This window comes from Lagenorhynchus albirostris, chromosome 6, assembly GCF_949774975.1.
Source record: "Lagenorhynchus albirostris chromosome 6, mLagAlb1.1, whole genome shotgun sequence".
NCBI lineage: Eukaryota > Metazoa > Chordata > Mammalia > Artiodactyla > Delphinidae > Lagenorhynchus > Lagenorhynchus albirostris.
Window position 1 is genome coordinate 71,058,208 of NC_083100.1, and position 25,480 is coordinate 71,083,687.

The 25,480-nt window shown below is 40.6% G+C and overlaps 1 protein-coding gene across 11 annotated transcripts in view; it reads left to right on the plus strand.

The window, feature by feature from the left end:
• The window catches only part of RBMS1 (RNA binding motif single stranded interacting protein 1), a 212,328-nt gene that overhangs the window by 178,094 nt on the left and 8,754 nt on the right, over positions 1-25,480 (plus strand). For 5 of the 11 annotated variants that reach the window (XM_060152786.1, XM_060152787.1, XM_060152791.1 and 2 more), the window contains exons 5-11: positions 5,901-6,058; positions 8,054-8,133; positions 19,551-19,666; positions 20,518-20,567; positions 20,694-20,787; positions 23,267-23,314; positions 24,217-24,267. In XM_060152786.1, the coding sequence (XP_060008769.1) occupies positions 5,901-6,058; positions 8,054-8,133; positions 19,551-19,666; positions 20,518-20,567; positions 20,694-20,787; positions 23,267-23,314; positions 24,217-24,267 (597 nt within the window). The remainder of the gene's footprint in view (positions 1-5,900; positions 6,059-8,053; positions 8,134-19,550; positions 19,667-20,517; positions 20,568-20,693; positions 20,788-23,266; positions 23,315-24,216; positions 24,268-25,480) is intronic. The other 6 variants (XM_060152789.1, XM_060152792.1, XM_060152793.1 and 3 more) reach the window with 3 other exon arrangements.

Sequence of the window (25,480 nt, forward strand, 5' to 3'; positions counted from 1 at the left end):
CTTTCCCGTGGACTGTTAATGAGCACTGTTCAAAGACCTCCTTAGGTGGCTTGGACTGTAAATTGGCTAGGAAAAGTGATCCCTTCCTACATCATCTGTAGGGAGGGAACAATGCACGGGTTCAGAGATGCTGGCAGTGTGCCAACATTCTGCACGTTGTGAATTTCTTCGGGTCTCTGTAGGATGACTGAGTTTCCTGGACCTGATTTCTTTTTTAATATATCATTAACGTTACAAAAGGTATTTTAAATGCTAGAGGGTCCATTGTTCTGTGCCACGGAACCATGGGTTTGAGTATCAGGAGTTGACTTACCCCCTTTATGCTGACTGGATAAAGGAGCATCTGGCATGTACCTTTTGTGGAGACAGTTTATAAAAGTTTAGGTCTGGCTCCCATGTTTGGGTGATAAGGGACCTGTCACTGTCCACTTTCCTCTAGTGAATTAATCTGGACACTATAAAGTTTTGAAAATTCACATTGCCACATATTAAAGGCTTGCTTTCTTACATAATCAGAAAAAATTAAGGGCCATTCCACTAGGCGAGTCTGGGGAGTGGGGGAGAATATAATATTGTTTGACACTTTGACTATCGGAGTTGAAAAAGAACTCCACAGATATTCAAAACTGAATTATAAAGCTACAATTGGAGAGCGTTGGACAACAATGGTTGTTTCTTATTCGTGTTTTAATTTCAGTGCCTTGCTTGGTACTTGGCCTATGGTAGATACCAAATGTTTGTTTTAGTGATGATCAAAGAAGCCAATTAAGCAAGAGAAAAACTTCCCAGTTTGGGCAGATATGGAGAGATAGCAATGGGACATTTAAAAATTATATTTATTGAGTCTATCGAGTGCCCTGATGAAATTTACCAAAGGTTTTCCAAAAGGCTCAAGGTTAAACTTGAGCCATGTATGTTAAACTTGGCATTTGTTTCAAATGTGTGCATTTTTCAAAATAAAAGACTCAATCTATGAAAAGAAGGAAAAAACCTCAGATAACGAGCTGAAAAGATACAAAACTCGAGTCAACATTGGTGGTATCTGTTAATAGAGTGACTTCTGTAGGCCTTTCCGCAATACCTCTTAAGACCTGCTGGGGGTCGGCGGATCGCCCTGTGTTATTTGCCTAGCTGTATGCTCGCATTTTTTTCAGTAAATAGGCAGTCAAAGGAGCAGGAATTTAATCGCCCTTCCACACAGAGGTCTACCATGCTTCAAGCAGTTTGCATTCACATGCCCATAAGCAGCTATCTGCTGGTTGGTGAACCTACTCAGTACAAGAGAAAACAGATATCTGGTCTTCCTGCCAGGTCCCTTTCTTGAATTTTAGGAACCATTCCACACGCATAGGGAGGTTTTTGTTAATTTCTTTCAGATGATGACTGAGTGCTTTACACCATGAGGGACCTCCAAGCCCCACTTTTCTACTCAAGCGAACATTAGCGGCCATTTATCCCTCTCATGGCCAATGTGGGATCCAAGTGTTCTACCTGTTAAAGAAGCCATTGAACCCTTTCCATGCCTAGGGATATAAAGAGGCCTGTTAGCCCCATTTTTATGTCTGACCACCCATAATTTACAGAAAAATTGTTTTTTGACATAGCATTGTATGTAATAAAACAGAGTTACGGTTGTCCCTGATTTTAAAGGGGCGAAATTACCCTTATTCAAGAACCACTCTCACGTAGTACAAGTACTGTATGTTCCGTTTACTAGGAATGTATGGTGATTAGAATGCATGGACCCTTTGGTGATCAGATATTCTTGTGGCCATTGCTGCCAGCTTGGAGTTGCTTCTCTTTTTTGTTTTGTTTTGTTTTGTTTTGTTTTACTTGCAACTTTGTATGCAATGTGTGCAGGATAAGTTGACCATTTGAAAAGAAGGATAAATACTGTTTAGCCCTAGAGGTCATTCCAAATGAAGAGAGCTAGTTGACTGTTTGCTATTGAAAAAAAATGCGTTAAAATCACAGGAAATATCTACCTGTATTTAGTCTGTCTTATCTCACTATTCATCATAGAGTGGGTTAGGAGCTCAAATTCCTGATTTAGCACTTTTTATTATTTTTTTGCTTCATTGGTAAACATTCAAGTTGAATTAACATTTTAAAGAATAACTTTTTTTTTTTTTTGGCTGCATTGGGTCTTCATGCAGGCTTTCTCTAGTTGTGGCGAGCGGGGGCTACTCTTCGCTGCGGTGCGCGGGCTCCTCATTGCAGTGGCTTCTCTTGTTGTGGAGCGCATCGTCTAGGCACAGGGGCTTCAGTAGTTGTGGCTCACGGGCTCTAGAGCGCAGGCTCAGTAGTCGTGGCACACGGGCTTAGTTGCTCCGCAGCATGTGGGATCTTCCCGGACCAGGGCTCGAACCCGTGTCCTCTGCATTGGCAGGCAGATTATTAACCACTGTGCCACCAGGGAAGACCCAAGAATAACATTTTTATTAATAGTTTAATAGCAACTAAACCACAGATTTAGAAAGTACTTAGTTACCTACATTGTCAGCCCTTTTGAAAATACTTCACAGATGACAAAGTCTATGAACATTCTTAAATATTCTTAAATGTTAGTCATTTAGATTTTAATAATTGTAACTCAAAAGGAAAGCTCACGGGCTTCCCTGGTGGCACAGTGATTGAGAATCCGCCTGCCAATGCAGGGGACACGGATTCGAGCCCTGGTCTGGGAAGAACCCACATGCTGCGGAGCAACTAAGCCCGTGCACCACAACTACTGAAGCCCATGAGCCTAGAGCCCGTGCTCCGCAACAGGAGAGGCCACCGTAATGAGAAGCCTGCGCACTGCAACAAAGAGCCCACGCTCTCTGCAACTAGAGAAAGCCCATGTGCAGCAACGAAGACTCAACGCAGCCAAAAATAAAATAAATAAATTTATTTTTAAAAAAAGAAAGCTCACAATATTTATGATACATGTTTCTTATGTAACATTTTTTATGCCACATCTTTGTCCGAGGTGTGTTCTAATGCTCTTTAATTAGGGAGTTCCCTGAATCTGACTAAGCGTGATTCAGAAATCTTTCTAATAAGATAGACTTGATCACATCACTCCCTTGCTTCTGTGCCTCCAGAGGCTGCAGATTTTTTAGGGCGTGGCTTTCTAGCTGCAGCACAGGGACAAGGCTCCCCCTTCCTCCTCCTCCCTTCACCCAACAAAGTATAACGCCTGAAATCACAGGATAAACATGGCTTATCTTCCTGCAGTGTCAGTATGACTCGAAAGTATTAATTCAGAAATACTGTTTCCATATGAAACAAACTCAAATAGTTAGGGAGTAGATTGCAACATCTACGTGATTGTTTTTTTTTTTTTTTTAGATAAAATACAAGCCTTCAAGGAAATGTTGCAGCTCTGGCAAGGCTACTTTATCCTTTGCCCACACACTGTTCAGGATACATAGTCATTCTCTTTCGTGCTAGCATTGCTTAAGTGGAAAAGTTTAAGCAGTGATAACTGACCAAAAAAGTCATACTCCTTGGATAGCTTTTCACAATCTGGTTTTCAGCCTCATGCCTTATGCTTGTTTCTCAAGTCTCAGCTCAATGTCATGCCCTCTGTAAAGTGTTCCCTAATAAAGACAAGCTCCCCTATCTGTCCTCCCATTGTGATATGTATACATCTCTGTTACAGCATTCATTATATGTGTTTTTATCTCCCCAACTCAACTATAAACGGCTAGAAGACAGACCTGGAGTCACAATTATTGTATAAGAGGGTCTGGGATGTACAGGATGCACTATAAATGTCATTGGGCTGTATTAGGCTACAGGACCCCTCAGTGTACCCACTTTCAGAGAGAAATAACCCTATCTGTGTTCACCAACTAAGGACCAGACTTCCACAGGAACAAATACAGTCTTGTGCACTCCAGGAAAGATTCAGGGACTTGGGAGGTTAGAGCCAACATGAGATAGTTCATTGAGGAGCTGTGGATTAATTGGGTGAAGTCAGGGAAGGTAGTGAATAAAGTGGAAATAAGGAATTACAATTTTAGCTTGTAGTCCACCTGAGAAGAAATTGAAAAATTTAATACCAAAGACCATTTTGTTTTTCCCTTTATTCTGAAGCAATTTATCTATTACTGTCATGCATTTATTAAATCGCTTTACAATTTTTGTACATTAAAGATATGCTTTATGTAATCTTCAGTGGGAGGTTTTGCCCAGCATAAGGTAATCAGTGGTACCACACTGACTTTATCTACTTTCAGACAGAAGCAAAGGTAGTTGCCATTTTTGTTTAGTCTGTCAAGGGTTAATGAAGTTAAGTTTCTGGCTTGCTACTGAGCACTTGAAATTTTTTAATTTTTTTCCTGGACACAACCGCACTGACACCCCTGAGAGTCTGGGCCACCCAGGTTGGGAGCTTCTGCTCCATACCTTTGGGACTGGCCTGGTAACAGGCTGCCTTCTGTCAGAACCAGGAAGTCATAGGGACAGTACTTTCTGCCCATAGTTTCTCAGTCTTTGGTAACTTTAATTCTTGGGACTACCAGGGTATTTGCCATTCCCTAGGATACCAGATTGTTGTTTTAAATCTTAAAGGTCAGTTACTTTTACTTGCAGATCATCTGAAAGGAAAGGTTTTATTTCAGGTTTAATTAATGCCAGGATACATTTGAAAGTAGAGACTTTGTACAAATATGCGTATGTTTCACATACATTTTTAAAGTACTGTGCATTTTGGAAATTTAAATATAATGAGTGTGCTGTTCTGTTGCCTAAGGCTAAGACACCGGTTAATGACTTTGCTAATAGTGCTTGTTAAAGAAAAATCATAAACTTGCATAGTTCAATATGTAAAGATACAAGTGGTAGTAAGATCAAAGGAAAGCCTGTTTTAAAGTTAAGATCATCCTAATCTCACAGTTGCCGAGATGAGTTTTTACTTGGTCAGAAAATATTCCAGATAGCATATAAGCTTATTTCCTGATGATTTAACACCAGACTCAGTAAATATACATAGCTGTTACTGGTTCTCGAGAAAACTCAGTTGCTGTCTTTGGTTTCAGCTGATTTTACCTCAGCAGTGCAAAGGTGGGTGGGAAATGATCTAATTGCTGCTTTTCAAACTTTCATATGCATTTGTACTGCCTGGAGATCTTATTAAAATGCAGTTTCTGATTCTGTAGGTCTGGGTTGGGGCCTGGAATTCTACATTTCTGGTAAGCTTGCAGGTAATTCCATCCCTGCTGGCCCCTGGATCACTCTTAGAGTAGCAAAGATTTAGCAAAACTCCCTTCCCCCATCTACATTTGAGTTCAGCTTTATCCAGATTCTAAAACTTGTACTGCCTTGAGTCTGTCATTTTGTATGACTTTGTGGGGTTTTGTTTTTGTTAATTTAGGAAGTCCTCTATTTCCCATTGGTGATCACAACTCAGAGGTAGTAATGACTCTGCTGTAGAGCAAAAGAAGGGAATTTGGGCAAAATCCCACTGGACTTTAGTTGACTTAGTCCAGAATCCGTCGTGTGTTTCTGGATTGAATTATTAGCAGTAACAGCCATTTGTGCAATAGTGTGCCCAAAATGGGCTCCTAAAAATAGTAGTGGAGGAGAGGTTAGTTATTTTGTAGAACACTGCAAACAGCTGAGAGTTTTGCTTCCATGAGGGCATCCTCTCCAACTCAGCGACTCCTGCCAGCGCTTCTGCTTCCAAACCTGCCAAGAATGGTTTGGTGGGATCGTGTCTGACCTGCACAGATTGTCCAAGCTTCAGACACTGTTTTCAAGTGTTCTTGGTGACTCAGGTGTTCTGTAGTTCCCATGATCTCACTTGCTAGTACTTTCAAAGGAACTGAGCTAAGAGAGTGGCCAAGTAAAAGTGTGTTCACATATCTCACCTTCTGCTGGAAATTAATAGACAGTTCTCTGTTCGGTTTTAGCAACAGGAACAAGATCCTACCAACTTGTATATTTCTAATTTGCCACTGTCCATGGATGAGCAAGAACTTGAAAATATGCTGAAACCATTTGGACAAGTTATTTCTACAAGGATACTACGCGATTCCAGTGGGACAAGTCGTGGTGTTGGCTTTGCTAGGTAAGCACGCTGCCTGTCTTCTTGTCAACAACAGTAGCTCTGCTATATTTCCTGGAAAATAAAAATTGAGCAAGGAGAGAGAATTTAAGCCAGGGTTCTAGGAGCCAGTTGTACCATGAACTTAAATTATGCATAAAAAATCGTTTGCATTTTTCCAAATCTTTTGGAAGCTCATTAGGATTCTTGAACCTGAGGACACTAAATATTTGGTGACCTAGGGGAAGGAAATACCACATGAGCAGTAGTTCTGCAAGTATGTTTCCTTAATAATTTGACTAATTAGATCAAGATGCCTAAACTTCTTAAAAACAACAATCTCAGGCTCCTAAATTTTGTAAATAAATTGGTATTTTTGTCTCATTAGATGGAACTTTGGTTCATCATCAGTAAGGTCAGTGAATTAGATTTTTAAGTGAAATATTTCAAACGCTCAGAAAAGTACAACAGACACCTGTCTAACCCCCCCAAGTGTTACACACGTTGTAACATTTTACAGTTTTTGCCTAGATTTTTTTTTTTAAGAAGTAAAATGTTGCAGATATCTAAACTACCCTCATTCCTTCCATCTTATTTTTATCCCTTCCTCCCCAGAAAGGATACTTCCGTGTAATGGTTAGTTTGCTTCCTTTAAAAACCTTAAACAAAAGAAGCTTTGGTTTTTGACGTAGTTGCAATCTGAAAGCCTGCGTACAAAAACTGATTTTACATCATTTAGCAACCTATTAATACTGTGCAGTAACGGATAACGTCTACATGTCTTAAAGTATTGACTTTGGTTTTGGAGGGGAAATTGCTGACGTTTTACTTTCCTATACATTATCCTATTTGATGACAATCGCATCTACCTCAGGCCTGTGAGATCAACAAAGCAAGCACTTTTCACTCTTTCACATATAGGAAAATTGAGTTAAAGAAAGGACTTTACCATTGTCACAGGGCTGCCAAGCAATGAAGCAAGGTCTAGTACCTGGTTCTTCTGGCTTTCAGTCCATTACTCTTTCTGTTAGGCCAGACGATTTTATAATAAAACGAAGGTATTCTACAGGTGGAAAGTCACCAAGGCCAGCATCCCCAGTGTGCATTTCATGGGTTAAAAGGACCCAGGTGAAACAGTGAAAGGCCCAGCGCCATCTGAAAATCGTCCCTCTGTGGGTGTTCCTCTGAAAGCAGATCAAGGACTTTCATTTCTGTATCCAAAGATAGAACCCAATTAAATTCTGTTGCTTTTAAAAACTATTAAAAACCACCCATTAAAACCAAGGTGCAACTCTTCTGGGCAGTCCAGGAGTGTAGTGCATTTTGAGCAGATTATTCAGTGTTTTTTCCATTAAAGAAAAATAAATCAAAATGATTTAATTCCCCTGAAAGGTTTCTCAGGCGTTCTTAGCCATCTGCAGATGTGGAATAAGTTGTTAGGCTCCATCCTTTAATTCCTCCTCTAAAGCCAAGATGACAAAGAAGGTACATAATTGACTTCACTAATTTAATTTTAAACTTCAAGCTAATGAGAAAAACTGGTAAGACACATCCTCTGATTAACACCTGTTCTTATCATGACTTTTGAGTCTGTCATTTTTTTGAATATGTAAAAGGAAAGACCATCTTTAAAATGACCAATATCCCAGCAGCACTAAATACACTAGTATTTTAAACTGGTATTTTTATTTTTAATTCACTATCATGACTAACAAAGCTATTGTGTATTGATTATCAGTTTTTCTACAAGTGGGAAAAAATTATACATTTCCTATGCTTGATATTAAATACTCTTTGTATAATTTACTTCTTTTATGATTCTGAATGTACTGTGTGGTTATCAAGTTTTTGTTTTACTATGGAAGCACACAAACAACAGTTAAATAAAAGATAGAATAAACCCACTTTTTCCTATCATTCACATTTTTGTTAGTTTTCATTTGTATCCAATAAACCTATAGGATTGTATTCATGTGTACAGGACAAAATGCAAACTAAGATATCTCTGACTATTTATAGGATGGAATCAACAGAAAAGTGCGAAGCCGTTATTGGTCATTTTAATGGAAAATTCATTAAGACGCCACCGGGAGTTTCTGGTATGTTGTTTGTCTAAAATTGTATCAGTAGTCTTTCGTTTAGGATGTGGTGCCTCTTATATCAAGAACAAAAAACTCCTCATTTAGCTCTTTAAAATTTATTTCTTTGGATCTACAAATAAGACTTCAAAATTCACTTCTCCCAACTGTTTAAATATGAATGGAAGCATAGAGAAACAAACTTACGGTTACGGGGTGGGAGGGGGCATAAATTGGGAGACTGGGACTGACATATACACACTACTATGTATAAAATAGATAACTAGTAAGGACGTACTCTATAGCACAGGCAACTCTTCTTGATACCCTGTAATGACCTATATGGGAAGAGAATCTAAAAAAGAGTGGATATATGTGTATGTATAACTAATACAATTTTCTGTACAGCAGACACTAACACAGCATTGTAAAGCAACTATACTCTAATAAAAAATTCTTTTAAAATTCAAAAAAAAATGAAACGTAAGCTTAGGGGAAAAAAAAAAAATATATATATATATATATATATATATATATACACACACAGACACATATGAATGGAAGCAGACCCAGTGGTAAGGAGGTGTGTGACTTGCAGAGCATTCAGAAGCCACTCCTCCTTGGATGAGGAAGCCATCCTCTAACTCACCTCATCACCGTCCTCAATAAATATCCTGTCAGTCCTGTCCGTTGAGGACTGTGGTACTTTCCACCCCGGCTCGCGCCTTCTTTCTGGAAGATGTCAGCATGTGTTACCCCTCCCCCTTACGGTGCCTGGACTCAACTTCTGTGGCCCCTCCATCCACTCCTCTGTGGCCACTTCCTCCCATTGCTCTGCCCTGTGTTGTCTTGACCAAGAAAACACCGCACCTCAGGAGCTTTTCATTCCAACGTTACAGCCCCTCTAGCTCCCACTAAACCTGGTCTGAAATACAGTGGGCTCCAGCTTGATCAGACCCTCAGCATCACTGGTCCTCCCTCAGCCTCTCACCCTTACCTAGATAGCAATTCTCAGTTTTCACCAGCCTGCTCAGCCCTCTCCCTAAACTGCTCCCACACCCCAGTCCTAAGGAGATGACTTCACTTCCCTTTAATCAGGCTGTCCTGTCTTGCCCTTTCAACAGCTTCCTCTGCTGCCATTGGGTTACTGTCTGCATAGCGCCCTGAGGACACCCACCTGTACGGCAGCATTTAACATGTTTACACGTGTCAGTGCACTAAACTAAGCTCCTCGAAGGCAGAGGCTGTTTTCTTATCTTTCTGTGTTCATGCCTAGCTCAGTGCTTGAACCGTACTGTTCAAGCACCAGTAACTGTTTGTTGGTTTTGCATAAATTTCACTTCACTATTCACCAAGACAACACTACCTATTTGCAAGCTAGCGTGCAAGCGGCTGACCACAAACTAGAAGACGTTTCCATTTGTGCGTGTGTAACTAGCGTTCAGTATTTATTCTTCTGTAGCTCCAAGGTTCCATCTTTAACTGGATGGCTGATGATTATGATTAGGGATCCACTTTACTTTTCTGTATCCAGGTGAGTCTCACTTCATAGAGAATCTGTATATAAGTGTGTGCGATACCACGGACTAACTGCATCCTTTAATACCAAAATCTGACAGCATACAGTTTGCATGGCTGTATGTGAGCTTGAGCTAGAGCATAAAATACAAGGTCTAGACGTACGCTCTTCCAAGGAACTCAGCCTTGTGAAAGAGCTTCCTTTTCTGTTTTTTAAGTCAGTTTTGTTGTTCCATCCACAACACTTGAGTTGAAAGAAAAAAAAAAGAAACGAGAGGGGAATATTTTTACCTTCCAACCAAGTAAAGACAAGGGAGAAATTTCATACGTGGGAGGCTTCTGCCAGCCTTGCCCCGCGGGGCCTTCCAAGGCTCCTGCACACAGCTGCCCCCCATGTTCTCCTCGCTTTCCATGCCATCCTCAGCATGGGCAGAACCCCAGAGTATTATATAAGTCCCTTCGAAGGGCTGCTCACCCAACCCACCTGTGACCTCGTTACTTTCTCAGCTCATTCTTGCATGCAACAAGGAGATTTCGAGAAGGAAAAACACCCCAGCACACATTTGTTTTGATGTTGTATCAAAGATAAGATCTACCGGCTCCCTGAATGAAATAGATCTCAGGGTGTCACGAATTGAGGTTGGACAGTTTCCTTTTTTCTCCAAAGGACTTCATGGTTGTGTCATTTAACTGTTTTCTTTGAAGTAGGTTTGAAGACTCTTGGTCACACCCATTCTAGGAAGAAAAAGACCTTGTTTTCCAAACCACACGCAAATAATTGTAGGATTCTCTGCACCTTTGCAATGAATAGTTTCTTCCAAGTAGTGCTAAGGGTCAAAGCGAGCGTAAGAACCAGATGGGTTCCTTCTCCATGGAGAGCATCCGGGCAGGGAAGACAACCAGGACTTAACTTTATGCCATTTTCTGATGTTTGATGATCTCTCACATGTTTTAGTCTTGGTTCCCAACTAGACTGCATGTCCTTAGCGGCAAGGGCTGTGTTTTATATTGTGTTTTATATTGGCGGGAAGGGCTGTGTTTTATATTTTAATTTTGTGGTAGGCACCAAAAACCTGTGCATCACCCTATACCAGCAGAAGTCACCAAGCGGTTTCCAAGAGCATTTTTCACATAGAGCTCATCACAAGAATCGTGGCTATTTTGATGGCCGTTTTGTGTAGCTTTTGCCTTTAAGTGAAGTCGAGCTACTTTTTGGCAAGAGCTTGAAACGTACAATGCGGGATTGGGAAGCATGCTATTCCAGTGAACCCAGCCTTTCCCCAAAACAAGTCTCCAGTGGACTTGAGAACCCACAACAGAATTTGAAACCATTTTCAACTTCTCTGGATTGTTTTTTTGTACACACGATACAAGAATTATCTTTGACTACCTGTCTGTTTATTAGATGCTGCTGTCTCCCTTCCAATTACCTGAATGGCTGCTGTGACATGGGTTTCCCCGTGGAATGCATATGATTATTGTCAGTAGAACCAGATGAAAAACAAAAATATTGTCAGGCAAGGGTAAATTGAATGGGCCTCCACTTTACTGTTTAAATAATGTAGGCTCATTGCTAGGCAGACGTAACATTTCATAAATACAGTCAGAGGATGGTTTATTTAATGATGCAAGTTGTTTAGCGGGCATAAGCAGAATTATCCAGGATGGTTTTGTGTCAGAGTACTCCGATTCTTGCACGACTGACGATTTGCCTGTGACACTGGAGCCAAGTATAGGAAGGAAACCTACATTAGACACAGTCCCCAAAAGACACTTTCTTTTGAGGACTGAAAAGAAAACGCATCGCGTGAACAGTGCGACGAACAGTAAACTGAACGGAAACTCATCGCATGACACTCTTAAGTCTCTAGATGGCAAAGCAGAGAGGTCAGCTGTGCACGTGAGTTGTCACTTCTCAGATGCCACCCATCCATCTGCCAACACGCTCTTTTCATACCGGGGTGATGTGGCTGGCTTCCCCCAGGCCTGGCATACCCCACCCTGGCCTGGGGCCTGGTGCATAACGTAGTATACGTTTAGAGTTCGTAAAGATCCGCTATACCACATCACGATTTTTTATACAATCTGCTTTCTGAAATCACTTTTTAAAAATCTTGTGCTTTTGTGTCTGATGTTACCACATTTTCAAAAAGGCTTTATCTTATGGCAGATTCTTCAAGTGTACATCATAGTGTGTGTTAAAAAAAAAAAAAAGTTGCTCAGAAGGCCGTTCCTTCTGTCCTTCCTCCCACTCAGTCTCTCATTTTTCCCTGAAAATGTTGAAATATTGTCCTTTGCTTGGATTTACCTTGATTTCGAGTGCTAGCTGGTTTGCAGAAAGTCAGATTTGCTTGGAAGGACCCCAACAAGGGTAAAAGAAGCAATGACTTCTTTGTGAGACAATCTAGGTGAATTCCACAGAGGTTTAAAATAAGTACGTCCCATTTGCTTGATAAAAATTCCATTATGGAGAAATAGGATGGTGGTGGTTTCCCACACAGTGAACGTTAGAAACGAGAGATGGGTAGAACTGACGTCCAAATTAGGAGACGTGCCCAAGGCAAAAACACTATCACTCATGGCCATGATTCAGGGATTTGTCTGAAAAATATTCTTCCAGTACCTTCCTGGAAGAGAGTACAGTCTCCAAGAAGACTAATGCACATGGCATGTTAGCTGGAACTCTCCTAGGGCTGCTTGCCCTGCACCCGTCGTTTCTGCCTCTGTGGGAGATGCGCACGACACACACACCCCGTGGATAAAGGCCACGTGTATATTCAGTGCTGCAGGAAGCAGTATGGTCACATCTCTCTTTCTGGACCTCTCCATGACGTGAACGGAGTCTGCCCTTGTGTGCTAAGGGCAGAGAGTTTTTAAAGAAAAGAAAGAAGTGTCTTTTCACTGGGTATGTGAGCGCCTTTGAGATGCCCAGTATGGTGCGGACATCATTCTGCCACGTCGCCCAAAGCTTTGCCTGTGTCGTGGAGGAGCTCTGTCGTGTTGTGAAGTGCATATGTGACTGCTGGCCTGCTCCATCCAAAGACCTCAGCTTGTTTTACATCTACTTTATGTGTTACTTTGACTTTTCAGATTGGGTACATGCCCAGCAGGGCTTGAAAACCGCTCTTACATTCTGGAACGTTCTGTGTATAGGTAAAATTATTAGGGCCTTGTCCTATGCCAGGAGGCAGAAAAGGTAATGTTTAGGGGAAAAGTTACAAACCTAGTAAAAAACCTGGAAATCTTTCAAGGGTTTTTATTGCCCGTTTCATTTCCCGAATGTTTGGCTTCAGCATTATTAACTCTGTTAAAAACAGAAACGTTTGGCAACTCTAGGACAAAAGAAATACATGTGGAATGTTCCTGACCTTTAAGACAATGCGATCATACCTTTGGGATCGTGATGCGTTCGTGTCTGTCTCACCCAGTATGTACAGTAGAGCAGAGTCTGAATGCATGTATTGTTGAGATGTTCCAGCCAAGGGCTGGAATCTTATGAGTAAATCATTGCCATGAAAGCAGAAGTGCTGGAACCATCCTGGGAGGCCAGTGGGGTGAGGGCTGTCTTGCAGATCCCAAACTCCAACGCATTCTCTACCAAGGAGGGAAGTCTGGTTTTTAAAAAGTGACAAGGGACCTCAACTGGAAGCGTGCCAGTGTTTGTTTTCGCTGAAGGTCCTTTGAGAGCCCTGCCAGGCTTAGGCGGCTACCTGCAGACAGCGCTACCACCATGGACCACGCCCAGCCTGCAGCAGGCCCCTTCCAGTCAGTTTTACACCTTTCCGCTCTCAGGTTCTGCCAGAGAGGAACAATAAATAGTGGAGTAAGATTTTATAAAAGCATAAGGATCTTGGGTGGAAGATGTAGGTGTTACTATGAAAACAGTTTTCTAAAAGGCATTTGCCAGTAACTTCATCCTTAACTACAGCTTGAACATTTCTTTATTCTATGTGAAGCCAAGGCAGCAACTATAGCCAGCTCTTAAATCTCACAGAATCGAATTCCAGGGAAAACAGGCCAGTCCCTAAAAATGTTTATAACTTCTGAACCGGAAGTTCCTCTCCCGAGAATTTATCTTGATAAGCCAAAGGTAAGAGGAGGGGCCATAGCTCAAAATTTGAGCTCCTCCTGTTGTCATAGTGATAAAATAATAGTAACTAATATTCATTGAACTGTTCTAGGCACTTTATATATGTTTATGTATGTTAATTGTAACAATCTTTTGTACAATCTTAAGTACTCTTATTATCCCCATTTCCCAGATTATGAAACCAGAGACGTGCCTGGAGTCACTAGCTAGTAAATGGCAAAACCAAATTTCAAACCCAGGGAGACTAATCTAGAGCCAGTATTCTAACCACCATAGAATCTGACTGCCAATATCGCGTGGGCACTGGAATCAAAGAGATAAAAAAGATAACACACAGATGTTCATACGGTGTTACAAGAACAAAGAAACTATACATGATCCCTTTTCAAATAGAACATTATGTAACCATTAAAGAAAAGAAAAAATTCTATAACAAGGTAGAGAAAGGTCCACAATGTAAATGGTAGAAGAAAAGGCCCTATCATTGCAAAAATGAAAAATATAGACTTAGAAGAGTAGTAAATATAGAATATTAAAATATTTATGTTGGAGTGATGGGGAAGTATTGCGTTTTTGTTTTCTATTTAACCTGGCTTGAATGTTGTTTAACCATTATTTTACTGATAAGTAGAGCTGAGTGGGAGATGGAACTACTCTATCAGGGTCAGTCAGGAAAGGAGGAGAGAGAGAACCTAACAGAGCAGGCGTGGGAGGGTAGGCATCTGCAGAGAGAAGCCGGAGCTCTGCCCTGTGGTAAGAGGACCGCAGGGTTTGGTTAGAAACAAATAGGGGGCTGAAACAGGAAATGATGTCGTGCACACAAAGAAGGGATAGTATTTATTAGATCCTTAGGTTGAAATTTTTAAAAGAGCCCTGGATAGTTTCTTGCATGTCCTTAGTTGAGAGGTCTTGAAAGTAGCCAACAGTTTCAGAAAGGAAGCTAATTACGGTTGCTGAGTGGACCACTTTTCTACAACTGATAGAAAAGCTTCTCTCAAGGGCAGTTTATGTGTTAGAGACTGTTGATTGGGATAAAATACTGCATAGCTAGAAAAATGGGAGTTGGGGAGTAGCAGTTTCTCCAGCTGTTAGAACTTGGTGAGGAAAAGTTCCACTTTGTTACAAATACAAAGAACTCATAGCCCTCTGAGTGGTTGGATTAGATAAGTGGGGAGGATGTCTGGGAGGTCTAGTCATGAACTACAGTGCTTAGTCAAAGCAGGCATTCTAGAAGTGATGCTTCACGGGGGTGTCTGGGGAAGACAGTTGAGCGCAAATTACTGTAGAGTTTGAGCTTCAGAAGATGCGTAGGGACACGCCTTGGTAGGGATGTGCAGTGAGGCATCGTGGGCATCACCCCTATGGCTCACAGTCCCTTAGGAGGGACTGTTAGTGCCACCAATCAGGCATTGGTAAAAGATCGTCCCTGTCGAGGGCACATTGGAGAATCCAGGAACGCAGTTACCTTAGATGGCTCTTAAGAGATGCCCCCCCAGAATATCAGATCAGTGCTTGCATGTGGCACTGCCTACTGAAGGCTCTACCACAGTGGTTAAGCTTCTGGAGGTACATGTTCTTGTTGGTTCTGATGAACAAGAAAATAACTTCTCTGTCTTGGCTAGTAAGGACGAGAATCTGACCTGAGAGATTTCACAAGGCATCTGAGGCACACCCTTTACAACCCCCAAAGATCCTGATTCATTAAGGGAAATCCAGCCTAGAATACTTTGTATATTTGGCAGAATCAATCAATAAGGGGTAATTTTATGAAACATTATATCATAAATGTTTTTGTTAGAACTCTTTGCAATTATTGTTTTGCTCAATAAGGTGAAGAGTTACTAATCTAGAAAATTACCATATAGAGGATATAGGTTGACGGTTAGAAACTAATTTTTTTTTTTAAGGTTAATATACCCAAACTTACCTGTTGATCACACTCATATTACTAGTATTCAGGGCACGTCCTTCTCTGCGTGCCAGGCCTCCTCAATACCTCCCTTCTACAAAGAACAATCAAGGAGGCCACCTGAGGGATCTGTTCTGTAGGAAAAGCTGACATCACATAGCATCTCCCAGTCTTTAACCTGGAACCCTGGATATTAGGCTCCAAATGCAAACTAGAGACTATTCCCTGGTCGAGTAAGCCGCAGCATATGCCAGTCTAATAAGGAACTCTCATTTTGTAACAATCTTGCGCTCACTTAAAAATAAGTGGGCCATGACACAGATCTGGGTATGTAAGTTTGGTTTTCGATTCAAAAATCTAACTGAAGTCCTCTGACTCTTTCTCAGTCTAATGGTAACGTAAATGTCTTAAAGAAATCTTCACATAGTTGCTTTCATCGCACACATGATACAATCTTTGTAATCAATAGGTTATCAAGAATGCTTAGGATTAAGCTGTGTCTCATGTCATCCAAGTTCAAGGAGCGGCAGTGTAAAAGAAATATAGCTGTTCCTGTATCAGAAGTGTTTCACTTCTGCTGGCATTCTTATTAAAAACAAACATTTCAGTAAACAGTGCTCTGTCCCATAAATGGCTAAATGGCCTTATAAGATTGGGGATGCTCTCGTCCCCATTAGACTGCAAGAACTATGAAGTAAGACCCTGTTTTATTCACCACTGTATCCCTAGCTCTTCAGACTATATCTGGCACATAGTAGGCACTCAGTAAAACCTTCAGCTGCTAAACAGACCAGAGAAAATTGTAATAGAGGGAAGAAGCTGTTAGAATTTTATATTGCGTCTCACACACACAGAATACTGGGGTGTTCCTGTTCCCCAGAAGCAAGGAACCAACAGCTATCTAAAAACTGTGTCATTTCTACTGGTTTTAATTCTTTAAAATAAGAAATTAATTTTCCTAAGATACGGGACACCTGCTAGTAGACAAACTGTTGTAACTACTTACCTTTTTGGTTTTAGAGGAAGGAAAATATCTTAATGACAGCACAAAATCATGTAGCAAATGTAATTCATTTTTGAAAGATTCAACTACATTCTGTTCCATTTGTTTCATTTTAAATGATATATTTGCAAACATGTCATCGCTCACTTTATGTTTACCTCCTCATTACACCGTTTTTAGCAGGCTTGATTGTTGCCTGAAATTGCTTTTTCTTTGACGGAGCTTAGTGTAGATGAATGAAAATGTGTTGGAAGCACCTTCCCACGGATAGGGAAGGCCTGTTTGGCCTCTCAGCAAATGTGCAGCCCTGGCACTCGCCAGGGATGGCTACCCAGCTGCTTCCATTCACGCCTGCCTGGGCAGCCCCGGTGAACTTCCAGAATGAGTCCGACCTGGTCGCCTCCTTTCTCTGCTAATAGAGGAAAATGGTGCATTTGCATCACTTGCTGTGCCAAGTAAACTTTTTTTGAATTTGAATTTCAGTCTAGGAGCTCATCTTTATAATGCCTCTAGATAGAAGCAGTTCCCCAAAGTGAAGCCCCACAAAGTGTCAGCACCACAGAGTTTAATCTCTCTCTCTTGTTTCACAAGGTTATGGGGAGGCAGATTCCTAAAACCTCAGACATCATTGGAGAAAACATTTGATGCCATAAGGTCGGTGGAGAGTGAGATCTTGTTTCCAAGTTCTCAGTTTGTCCTTAGAAGTCAAGGATGAGGCATCCCCGGCCACGGCAGACAGGCATTCTCCTTCCTTCCACTTGAATGCTGTCTTCTCTCGGCCTTCGTTTCCATCTGGCCCTGAACGGCCCACTTGTAGAGTTAAAAGCATCTTCAGGGGTTAGAAGGCTCTCTTGTTTCACTGCATCCATTTACTTTACCTTCTGTGATTGTTAGTGAAGGTGGAAATTTCCAAAAGCCAGTATCATTTTTTTGAAAAGACAGAGAATGTAGTTTAGGAATGTAGGATTTGGCCCCTGTCCATCTTCCATCACACCCGGTTTGCCTTAAATGGAAGAATGGAAGTTCCTTGTTCTGGAAATCGGTGGGTGGGGGAGGTGTAGGAGTCAGAAGGGAAGCCCAGGGCATCTCACCAGACACCTGACAGTTTTGCTCTCACCTCCTGGCACCCGTAGTACTACAGCTGCCATTCAGAGAGCTCACGTGCCAGCCTGTCCCTCTGGAGCGGTTCACACCAGGGAGAGGAAAAAGGAGTGCCAAACCATGGCCCCGACAGCCTCGAGGAGGAATTGTAGTTGGGTTTTGGGTGCATTTTGTGTTTCGTCAGAGGAGTATTGAGAGGCACTGTTGCTCCCACCCTGTCATTAGCGGGTGGGTAATAGCGATATAAAATAAGAGGTGAATTAGGATAATAAGAGGCAAAGGAGAAAGGAATAAATTTTCCACAAGTAATATTTTTCTTTTCATGGTTATTGAACTTTGAAACAGAACTTGAAAGTAGTAATCATGGTTCCACAGTAGACAAAGGACAGAATGTGAGAGTCAGACAGGAAGGTGTGATTGTCTTTATTACATTAACTAGAAACATACAGAAACAAGCACAGCTTTGAGGAATACACTGCTATTTTCATTCAAGAAAAATTTTTTTTAAAAAAGGAAAAGTCATGGGTGGCCTACTCTGTGATCGCCTTTTCTTTTCTTTTCTTTTTTTAACTAATGAATGTGTATCCCTGGTAAGAGAGTCTGTGCATCTTATACATCTTTTGCTTTTCTTTGTTAGTTTCTTGGGATCATTTTTTTGAGGCAGATGCATAGTAAAGCAACACCAAGTGGGATGATTAAAGGCCCAGAAAAACCTTTAGATGGGGGGGGCAGGTGTTTTCAGCTTTCTCACAACAGCTGTCTTCCATGTTGTATCCCCAAAATAAACAAATAAGACCTATTTGTATTCATTCATTGATTCAGCCAAGATGTAGAGAGCGCCTGCAACACGCCAGACACTTACTTGGGCACCGGGAATAACAGGGATGAACAGAAGCCACTGCTCCCACGGAGCTTCCACTCTAGAGGGGAAACAGACACCAAACAAATAGCCACACTCACAAAGTGTGATAAATGCTCTGAATAAAAATACAGTGTGAGCAGTATAAAGGGGGGCTTGTTTTCTACTGGAGGAAGTGAACACTGCTCTGAGGAATCGTAATGGAAAGCTATGGGAGCATTTTTAAGTGGCGGAGGGGTGGGTGCCACAATCCTGTTCACATTTGAAGATTTACTGAAATGGAATTAGAGAGGGCCCAGAGTGAAAAGAAGAGTATCTGCTCCTAAAGAAGCACAGAAGTGAATCCAAAAATGCCTTTGCTTCCTCAAAATAGCTCTTGAAATGTTTCATTACGTTCTGGTTTGAACACCATAACTAATATATTTTCTGTACAGTATTTTTCACCGGTGGATCATCTCCTAAGGGTCTGAGTAAACTTTTGCCTTGAAGTATTCTATCCATTCCCTTAGAGCACCAACACTGCTCCTATTAAAAAAGAAATTCAGGGACTTCCTGGTGGCGCAGTAGTTAAGAATCCTCCTGCCAATGCAGGGGAAATAGGTTCGAGCTCTGGTCCGGGAAGATCCCACATGCCGCGGAGCAACTGAGCCCGTGTGCCACAACTACTGAGCCTGCGGTCTAGAGCCCGCGAGCCACAGATACTGAGCCCGCGTGCCCCAGAGCCTGTGCTCTGCAACGAGAGAAGCCACCGCAATGAGAAGCCTGTGCACCGCGGCACTCGCCACAACTAGAGAAAGCCTGCACACAGCAATGAAGACCCAGCGCAGCCAAAAATGAACACACACACACACACACACACACGTATATTTTTAAAAACAACAAAAGAAATTCAGTTACGTTTTGTCACTCGTACACACGTAACATTTTGGTTTCCTGTTATTTTTCCCTGTTTACTCAGCTCCTACAGAACCTTTATTGTGTAAGTTTGCGGATGGAGGACAGAAGAAGAGACAGAACCCAAACAAATACATCCCTAATGGACGACCGTGGCATAGAGAAGGAGAGGTGAGACTTGTAAGTCCTCTCTTGAAACTTCCGTGGGGGTGTATGATCATGAAAGCTACGTGGATGGTTACACAAGCAGCATCTTGACTTGGCTGCCACACTTCTAGAATAGGGGCCAGGATTAAAACTTTATAATGTCACATAAAACTCTTCCCGGTGGATACCGTGCTAAGAGTGGTGATTCTCCCGATGGACACATAGATGGTGGAAGCAGCTGTGTTTACCAGTTAGCTACATAAAAAGTAAAAGAGCATTTTAAATTGCTGTAAGAAATGCACGAGTGTTTTTTTCCTCTAATGTCACAGTTTCTTAGGTTTACGTTTTAAATTATTCAGAAATTACTTGAAATATTATTAAAATAAACAGTATATTTGTCATTGAGGATTTTTTGCCTAATAATAATGGTCTTTAGGAAAAAAAGCTCAATTTCTTAATAAAAATGTTGGCCCATCATTCCCCCATATTTATCGTAAATGGATTGTTCTTTTTGTTTTTTTAAGTAACATACTGGTTCAAGAATGTCTGGGGAAGTGCCGTCCAGTAGAAATGTTCTAGAACCTATACTGTCCAGTGATGATCACTTGCCACTTAAGGCTATTTATTTGAGCACTTGGAATGTAGCTTGTATGGTGGAGGGACTCAACTTTTCATTTAATTTTAAATATAACAGCTACCATATGGGACAGTGCCGATCTACAGCTTAATTCTCGTGTTGAGTTTATAATTACATCTGTCTAACGGAAGCTCTCAATTTTATCAACTACTACTAAACTATCACTGTTTTATGTTGCCATGACTCTGAGAAATGGAATTTTTAATTTGTGCCTTTGCAGATGAATGTTTCTTTTTCTTTCCCATAGGCTGGAATGACACTTACTTATGACCCAACCACGGCTGCTATACAGAACGGGTATGTCATTAAGATAAATACATAATGGCTAGAGGGAAAATGTGAAAGTGGAAAATATCAGATGTTTGTTCCGTGAATGATTCTATTTAAAGGATTACTTAATAAAGCCTTTTGTGTTTGTTCTAGATTTTATCCTTCACCATACAGTATTGCTACCAACCGAATGATCACTCAAACTTCTATTACACCCTATATTGCATCTCCTGTATCTGCCTACCAGGTTTGTACCTTTAGGATTCATCAAGAGTACGACAACTTGCCGACCTTGAATCACTGCTACATTTTTATGTGTCTTAAAATTTTGAACATTTATAATGAAATTTTAAGTCAAATGTTATGCAGCTTGGATACCCAATTTAGAATCAGCTGCTTTTTATTTGACAGAGTGATTTACTTTTATGTTTAGGAGAATGTGCAACGAGGGGAAATGGTTGTCAGTTGTCACTCCTTGAAACGATAGCATTTTAGAATTGGGATGAACCCAAATACTTCCTCCACAACAGGCCCTGCTGCTGGACACCATGTGTCCCAGAAATTGAAACGGAAAGAGAATTGCTGTTAGGTAAAATACAGACTAGGTGTGCACCCTTGCCTTCGTTAATTTGTCAGCAGGAACCAACAAAAGAGCAAGTAAACATGTTAATAAATAAAGATGTGTCTCTGTTAGGTAACATGAAATGAGCAATGCAGTGAGATTTGAGGCCAAAAAAGAGAGGTGACTCCCTGTTTATGTTATTTTGTGAAGAGGCTTTACCCTAAACTCCCAACTTAGAACCAAGATCTCATTAAGCACCTTATTGTCATGTTGATTTGGTTTTATTGCAGGGGTAGCTCCTGTTCTCCATGAACCCCATGGTGGTGCACATGTACTTGTCCTCCCGTATCAGAGTGCCTCTCACAGGGTTGCCGCCTTGGCCCAGACAGGGGCACTCTAACGGAGTCAGTTACAGACATGGGAATACACTTTTGTTGACTGTTGAGATCCTGTGTGACTAAACTAAACTTCTGTGTATTCTTGTTTTTAAAATAATTGAGTTAGTTATTGGAGCCCTGGTTTCTGGGGGTAGGGGACAACAATAATAACTGTGTTATTTCACTTCTGTAAGCCTCAGTTTCCTCATCTTTAAAATGGGGATAATAATAGTTTCTGTCTCGTAGGCTTATGATAAGAACGAAATGAGATTATCTATGTAAAGAGCTCACCACAGTACCTGGCATATCGTTAGCACTCAGTAAATGTTAGCTATGATTATTATTATCATCCTTTACATCCAAGATTAACTGGCTGGTAAGAGTATATCCATTCTGCTTTTTTAAAATAATGGATTGGTCAGTGTAAGCAATATCATAAAGGTGGTTCTGTCGAAAAGCATAAAAGTAGCTCTGGATAACAAAGAGAAGAGATTAAATGCACTAAAACTGAAGTTGTAAAGTAGCATTCACAGCCTCCCTCAGCTTCTAGGTTCTTTTCACATCCTTTCTTTGAGTCGTCACTCATTTCCTTTTATCTCTCTGGGTTGTTAAGTTACTTAACGCTGGTGCTTCAGTTTGCTAGGCATAGCACTCACTCATTTAATGCCTTTTTAATGATTTTGAACTTAAGATTTCTCTGTTTTCCTTTCCTGTATGAGATTCAATGAGATCTGCTCTAGTGCATTTTCCCTAATTAACAATTCCTATGTCTGATGTTGAAAAGTAATCTTCTTTCTTAACTATCTGAACTTGGAAACCTCTTTATGTATACCACTAAAAACAGAGACAAGCTTATCCTCAGACAAATGGAAGATTGTGCATATTAATCTGAATATATGCAGCTATAGATATTTACAGCTATGAACGCTTCTCCTCACCACCTCTTTTTCTCTCTTTAGTATAAAAGCAGTGAGCATTTTGGCCACAGAATTATTTCATAGAATAGAAAAAAATTAGGAGACCAGGGTTGTTAATAGATTTGATAGACTTAACTGGAAACAACTTTTCATTACAAAGGCCTGATTTCTTCTCCTAGGCAATCTGTGTTTCCCTAAAATACATGTGGAAATTCATTCCAATTGCCTGGCACTCAGTGCCATTACCTTTTAGACTGATTCTTAACCCTATAAGTTCAGGAACCCAATGGGGTCAGCAAATGGGCTTTAAGTGGTCTGTGATTCTCTTAAATTGTCTGCAGAATGTTGCTTGTATGTGTGCAGTCAGTTGGGGGGAAAAGGTCTATTTCCTTCATCAGGTTTTCAAAAGGATTCATGATCCAAAAGAGGACAAAGAACCAATGATAAAGAATTCACAGAACATAATTATTATTCCCATTTTATAGTTAGGGAAAATTGAGGAATAGAAGTTGACAGCAGCATATTTGTTGCTTAAGAAAGAAAACTGTATTAGATGTCATGGCTTCCTAACCCCATGATGATATAAGCTATTAGATTATTAGGACCACTGGAATTATACCCAGAATGGGTGCATCTGGCCCAAATTGGGGTCTATAACGGGAGCTGCTCGCCTCCCCGTGATTTATTCAGTGAAGGCCTTGCACTCCTGCTGGAGCAAGCCTTTCTCTGCTAAACCACTATATGCTCATACAATTGGATTTGAGAAATTGGCATCTGCAAGAAACCACCAATATCCCGTTGGGGAAAGGCTGCAGTCCAGATAACTGAAATGTTAACAAGGCAGAAGCACTTAACTTTGGTCTGCCTTAGGTGGCAAAGGAAACCAGAGAAAACAAGTATCGGGGCTCTGCTATCAAGGTAAATCATAATACATTCTTCCCCCATGACTCTTCCCCATATCCTCTCTGTAGAACCTCTGAAGTTAACAGTAGCAGATGAGATACAGGAGGGGTTTGTTCTCAAGAATTAGAGGCAAACTTATTTTGAAATCACATAGTCTCAGGAAAGCTCTGGGCATCAAGAAACGGGCTGATAGTCTTTCTCTGAGGTGGCAGAGACTACACATGCTTTCTTTCCTGCCACAGAACCTGACTCTCACGTCTTAGACTTCTCGATCCAGAGGGTCTGCTGTATAGATGCCCTTTTGACTGTAGTTGTCAGGATCTAGTTACTGAAGTTTAATTTCCTAAATCTGGATTTCAGATTTTTTATGTTTCACACTAACTAGAAATTGTTGACTGCCAGACAAGATTTCTGAAATTTAATGTCCTGGGTATAAAAAGGGGGTTGAATTTGATTATTCTCTTTAAATAAGCACATACTTTAAGGATTAGTTTCTAATAAGATGTGCTGGAATTAATTCTCATTCCTCTGTATTCCTAAAGCACCTACCGTTCATATCTTGATCGTAATACTTTTCACTATTTCTTTGAGTTGTTTACTTGTTTATCTCCCTTGCTTAGACAGTAAATTTCTTGAGGGTGGGACCTATGTCTTCCTTTTTCTCTTTGGTGCTTGATACTCAGTAAATACTTTTTGAGTGGGCAAATGGAACTTGGTTTTAAATAATCATTTCATCCTATTCAGAGTGACCAGTTTGTCAAGAACTCTAACTGCCTTAATCTTAATCTTTTTAATCATTGATAGTATTGTTTCCTTATTTTCCTTCTGTAGATCTTAACATGATTAAAAGAGCTCTAGAGAAATAGGTAGCACTCTAATGGAAATCAATGTTTCTTCCAAAATCCTTCCTTTTCCAGGTGCAAAGCCCTTCTTGGATGCAACCGCAACCGTATATCCTACAGCACCCCGTAAGTTTTTCATCTTAATGGCTTTGTAGTTTATAAGTAAGCTATGTATATGTTAAAAACCATTCTCTGGGTTTAAACCATTTGCCCAAAGATGGTGTAGGATTTGGGAGATTTTAAATATCAAATATGAGAATGAGTTCAGTATAAAACTTTCACTCACCTTGTCTTAAAATAAATCGGTGGTTGACCTTAAGTCAAATTCGCAATCCATGAGAATTTAAACGTAGGAGATTGAATTTTTAAATTTTAAAGTTTTAAAATTGCTAAATTTTTAACCATACTTAGGATGAAATAGCTCTCATTTTTTACATTCTGTTTAATGCAAATAGAAAGTGTTCAAAATTGACCTAGAGTTTTTCATTAGCGTTAGCCTCTCCATGGAAATTATAAAAAAAAAAACTAAAGTAGTAACACCGACTTTGGTGAATAACAAAGGTGATTTCTTTAGTGACACGAGTGTGTGTTGTATGTATGTATATATTACATTTTTTTTAATTGAGTTACACTTCACCTTATTAGGTAGTATAGTTAATGTATTTTTCAGAGATGCATAAAATCCAGTTTGTGGAATTAAAACATGGGTTTAAAAGTTGAAAAATAAAGGTGGAGAACAAAATCACAAAAGAGACTAAGAATGCCTAATGTAATAATCTAGATGCTTGCCATGAGGCGGCCACAAATTTGGCCTAAGCTTTCTAGTAACCAGTGCAAAACGGGAACCTTAATAAGCAATACAGTTCACAGTACTTATAAAACGGATCAGTTGCTTAGGAAAAGCACACTGTTCTTGGCCTTAAAATGAGATAGGAATTTCTCTCAGCACAACTTCCTAAAGAGGACACTATGCAGTGTTAGACCAGGCATGTGAAACAGCAGAACAGGGACACATTCTGAACAGGAAGTTGCTGAGATGACTTTGAAGAAGCAGACAAAACATGTTTAGTTGATGACACAGGAGAAGAGCTCTCTGATGATATAGGTATGTGTGTTGTGTGTCTGTATAAACATATACACCTGTGTTTCTACACACACACATCTGCACACATACACCCACAAAGCCACACAAACGCCTATGGCAGTCTGCATCCCGGGTACTCTGTGCTGTCCTATTGGAGAATGCTGGAAATCAGCTCACTTTTCATTTGGGGGCTTCCTAGTACAGTAGCTCCTACAGATGAATGAGGGAGAGGAGCAGGAAGCTCCTTCTGCATAT